The 4,209-nt window shown below is 32.2% G+C and overlaps 1 protein-coding gene across 1 annotated transcript; it reads left to right on the top strand.

The window, feature by feature from the left end:
• The first annotated feature begins 666 nt into the window (after positions 1-666).
• On the top strand, positions 667-3,415 carry LOC126688138 (uncharacterized). The gene is made up of 6 exons (XM_050382735.2): positions 667-798; positions 877-927; positions 1,016-1,112; positions 1,903-1,943; positions 3,032-3,091; positions 3,179-3,415. Exons 1-6 carry the CDS (start codon positions 733-735, stop codon positions 3,257-3,259), a joined length of 396 nt encoding a protein of 131 aa, XP_050238692.1. The 5' UTR covers positions 667-732; the 3' UTR covers positions 3,260-3,415.
• Positions 3,416-4,209: the final 794 nt, after the last annotated feature.

Genomic DNA, 4,209 nt, shown 5'->3' with positions numbered 1-4,209 from the left:
TTGTTTTCTATCTCTTTAAGGAAAAATACAAATTTGCTTGAACCAAGTTCAAATCCAGGAAAATGAAATACTAATAACAAGCGAAGACACTTTAGAATTTAATGGTATGTATTTTTTTATTATATATAGCAAATTATAAATAGAAACTAAAATGAATCTATTATTTTTGCTTGGTTTGGAAACTCGGTCCGGTTTTATTTTTTTCATCCCCCTACCTTTAACTATCAGTGAAACTCATTTTGGAGGTAAATAGCTTTTTTTTTCCATTTAATGATCAATTTTTCAAAAAATTTTAATTATTAAATTTTAATATAATTTCAAAGATATTTATGTGAGCCAATTTTTTATATTTTTACTTAAAAAATTATCATGTATGCATAATTTAATCTAAAAATTTCTCTTTGAAAGATAATTCATATATCACAAATTTGCATAGTAAAACTAGCAAATATTCAATTGTCATGTGTCAAAATCCGACTTCCATATATGCATTTTGGACCAAAAAAAACCTTATTTGAAATAAAATTAAATTGTAGTAATTGAAATGAAAGGGAAAAAAATGATAATTTGCACACCCACATATGATCAATCATCTTGAGCTTTTTAGGGCTTTGTATTGGGCTTTTCCTAAGCCCAACTGAGCAAAGCTATTTAGTCTACACATGAAAATTCAAGAATCAGCAGCACAGTCTCTGTTTACTCTTGTACAAGTCCACCGTCTGAATCAAGAAAATGGAAGAAGATGAATTTCAACGCCTCCTTAATCTCTTCCCCCTTGTCCGACCCAGCAATTATCATGTAATTACCATTAACTTTTACTTCTTCTTTTTTCTGTAATTTTTTTGATTCAATATCCAATTTTGTTTTAATTTTCAGATTGATTTAGACCCATCAAAGCAATCAACTTCTAAACCACCACTTAATCAGGTAACTGTAAAAACTTGCAAATATTTTTGCAAAGATTTGAGCTTTGCTGATTTTGATGATATTTTTTTTGCACTTTTATTGTATGTAGGTGAAGAAGTGGGAGGATGCTTTGGAGGAGCCACCCGAAAAAGGGGAGTCTAGTAATAACAGAAGGGAAATTCAGACTCAGCCTGGTGATTCAAGTGGTATTATTCTTGTTTCAATCTAGTTTGTTTGCTTGCTTTATTTGATTAGAAGAGTATTTTGAAGACTATGTTGCAGGGAAACTTGTGATGTCGTATACATTTCGGTGTTTTGTTTTTGTTTTCGTAAATGCGTCTGGAACACGAGAATATTATGTCTATAACTTATTCCTGTGAAAAGTGCGGTTTTGCCCATTAAGTGTTTTGGTATTTCCATGCAAGATAGCTTGAAGTGAATGCTGAGCGGGATTTATTTGTAAATGCTGATTTTACTGTAGAAATTCATATAGGGCCATGAAAGAAAAAGCATTAAGGAAGATCGATCGTTTTAGTCAAGTATGCAAGATCATGTGCATACAAAGACCCTCAAAATAAGAATGGAAAGATAGTAGTACTACTGTTAACACCATGAGCTAGAGCTCTTAATAACACCTCTCTTGCTGATGACATGTCACTGCTTTCAAAAAGATCTGCCATTTAAATTTGTAGTTTCTTTTTCCTGAAGACAACAAAGAATAGGTTAGAGAAGATGAAGTTGATACTGAGTTGGGCTTTCGGACTTTAACTAGTTTCATGTGCTTAAACAGTTGTAACACTAACATATTTGTTCTTGCGTCTCAAATGTTAATTCCCCCCTCAACCAATCCTAATTTTAAATATTTGCCTTAAATTATTGTTTATGAAAATTAAGTTCGTTTATTTTTAAATGCTTTATATCTTGCTAGTTTATGATTAAATTTAGGTTTACTTCTGTGTTTGTTTACAACTTTTTTCATGTGGGTTGCTTGAACAGAAACATTCTGGGAGAAGCTAAGGGTAGCAGCTGAGAGTAAGGTATTATTATTGATTTTATTTGTTGTTTGGATTCTCATTCTTGTGATAATGATGCAATATTACTTACTCAAATTGCTCGACAGTGAACTCTTCTGTGTTTTAGTATATTTTTTGTGGTAACATATAGTTATTTACTGGTTGATTTTTGAGCTTTTTGGTAGACCAACCTATATGAAATAATCTCTATAGATTTTGAACCATAGCATTAGTGCAGACCTTGAGCATTAGCGGGCAAAAAGTTGATGATACTTCCTAAGGTGCAATTGTTTTTTGATATCAGAAGTTCAGTGAGCATGAATTTTCTTTTGAGTTGTGTCGTGGACTTGTACTAATACTGTTATAAGTTGGTTGGCTCGAGGTGTGTCTTGGAATCAGAAATACATTCACCATGGACACTTAGTTTGGGTCGGGCTGATGCTGATTTAAGTTAGTGATGCCACACCATTTTTGTTTCTTTTGACTGATGTAGACCTTTATGATGATGATTTTGAGAATTTCTTAAGACTCTTTAACTGTTTATTATACATGTGGTTCCAAGAGATTACAGCTCATTAATAAATCTTGTGTCTGGATTCTGGGGTATTGTGTTATTCATCCTTGCATTTGAAATTGTGTCGCTTATTGCGATTGCAGCATTTTGTGGTATAATTTTAATGCTCGTTGGCATTTTTTTATCACAACTTGGGAGGGGGAGATTTGAATCTGCAACCCGCAGGTTTGAACAATACGTTCCTATCACTAAGTTATGCCATTGGAGACTAATGCGTATTGGCAGTTGGTGGTATTCATATAGGTTGCTGCGAAGTTGTCTGCTATGCTGTAGGCAAACATGTCTTGTGTATATAATATTTAGATGAATGCATTTGCCATTTTTTTTGGTATGATTAGGCATCATACTCAGAACTTGAAGATGGATTACTACATGAAAATGTGATATTCCTATTTTTGCAAAATTAGGAAAGAATGAGGATTTTTTTTTTAAGTTTTTCAGAAGAAAGAAAAAGGTCTAGTTATATCATGTATGAAGAATCCAATGCTTTGAAGTTTTGTGGTACCATTTTAACAAATTTTATTGTGGGTATCTATAGGTCGGTGCCGCCGAGGCCAAGAAATTTTGCAATGCTTTTCAACAAGTTCACAAGCGACTGGTATGCACATTATCCTTTTGCAGTCACATATCAGATTACCAATTTTATGCTTTTGATGCCATAGATCTTATGTTTTCGCATCTCCAGGTATACGAAGAGCTGAGCTCGGATGGTGCTCGCAGGTTTATAAACTCAACAGAGAGGTCGAAAGAGCAATTTTCTTCCTAGATGTTCATTTTATTGTTATGCTTGTTTTTGCTTAGCTAAAAAAAATTCCTAATCTAAACCTTAGAAACCTGATATTGATCATTGATTTGGTTGGTCTTTTACTCTTGAAATCAGTAGATTCTCTTTCATTTCCCTTTTACAAGTGAAATCCATTAATTGGTCTCTTCCTTTTGTTGCTCTTTTATAAATGTTTTAAGACAATTCACAGGGTGAGTGTTAGTACTTGGTAAGTGTATGGGTGGATGAGTCGTGCGATCGATTTTAGCAAAATTATATTAGCCGTGATTTTCTCTTTACTTGAAATAGCCAAATTATTTGAATAAACTGAAATTCTAGAAACATAAAATTAAATTGGCCAATTAGTTGATGAATTTGATTAAATTGCTGAAAAAATATTTAATTAATTTTCTTAATAGGAATCAAATTAAAATGTTTTATTAACCGGATTGATCACACCAACCGAATTAATTGAAACTCCTTTTGACAATTCATATTAACAATAATGTATAAATTGATAAAAAATAAAGCCATAACTACAATTAATGAGCAACAAAATTGAAATACAAATTCCTAAAACTTATCTAACATGAACATTATGGCGCTGATAAGAAGTAAATCGGGCAATACTCGATACCCGACAAAAGTACTATCCAAAATAATCAAATGAAAGTAGAATTCTGAAAAACACATCAAGAATTATATCCAAACTAATGATACGCACAAAGAGAATACAGCAAACGAAGAAAATGTAGCAACCATCACTGTAACAATGGCATGCGAAATGCCAATTTTTTTCAAGATTGTTCAAAATGACGACGCCTAATTCCAACGAAATTGTTATAAATTAGCTCTAACATTTAGATGAGAGACACCTGATCCCATTAATTATACGAAAATTTAAAATCAGAGAGCAACAAGTTAAGGATAAAAAGCTTTTAAAGTAATAGCAT

Source organism: Mercurialis annua, linkage group LG6 (genome assembly GCF_937616625.2).
Source record: "Mercurialis annua linkage group LG6, ddMerAnnu1.2, whole genome shotgun sequence".
NCBI classification, from domain to species: Eukaryota; Viridiplantae; Streptophyta; class Magnoliopsida; order Malpighiales; family Euphorbiaceae; genus Mercurialis; species Mercurialis annua.
The sequence above is the reverse complement of the archived record's forward strand: the minus strand, read 5'-3'. Positions and strand labels throughout refer to the sequence as shown.

Bases quoted from the DNA above. Each gene is read 5' to 3' on its own strand.
- LOC126688138 (XM_050382735.2), top strand. From the start codon at position 733: ATGGAAGAAGATGAATTTCAACGCCTCCTTAATCTCTTCCCCCTTGTC. The intron at 799-876 runs GTAATTACCATT...TTTAATTTTCAG, and splicing joins TCCGACCCAGCAATTATCAT to ATTGATTTAGACCCATCAAA. The intron at 1,944-3,031 runs GTATTATTATTG...GGGTATCTATAG, and splicing joins GGGTAGCAGCTGAGAGTAAG to GTCGGTGCCGCCGAGGCCAA.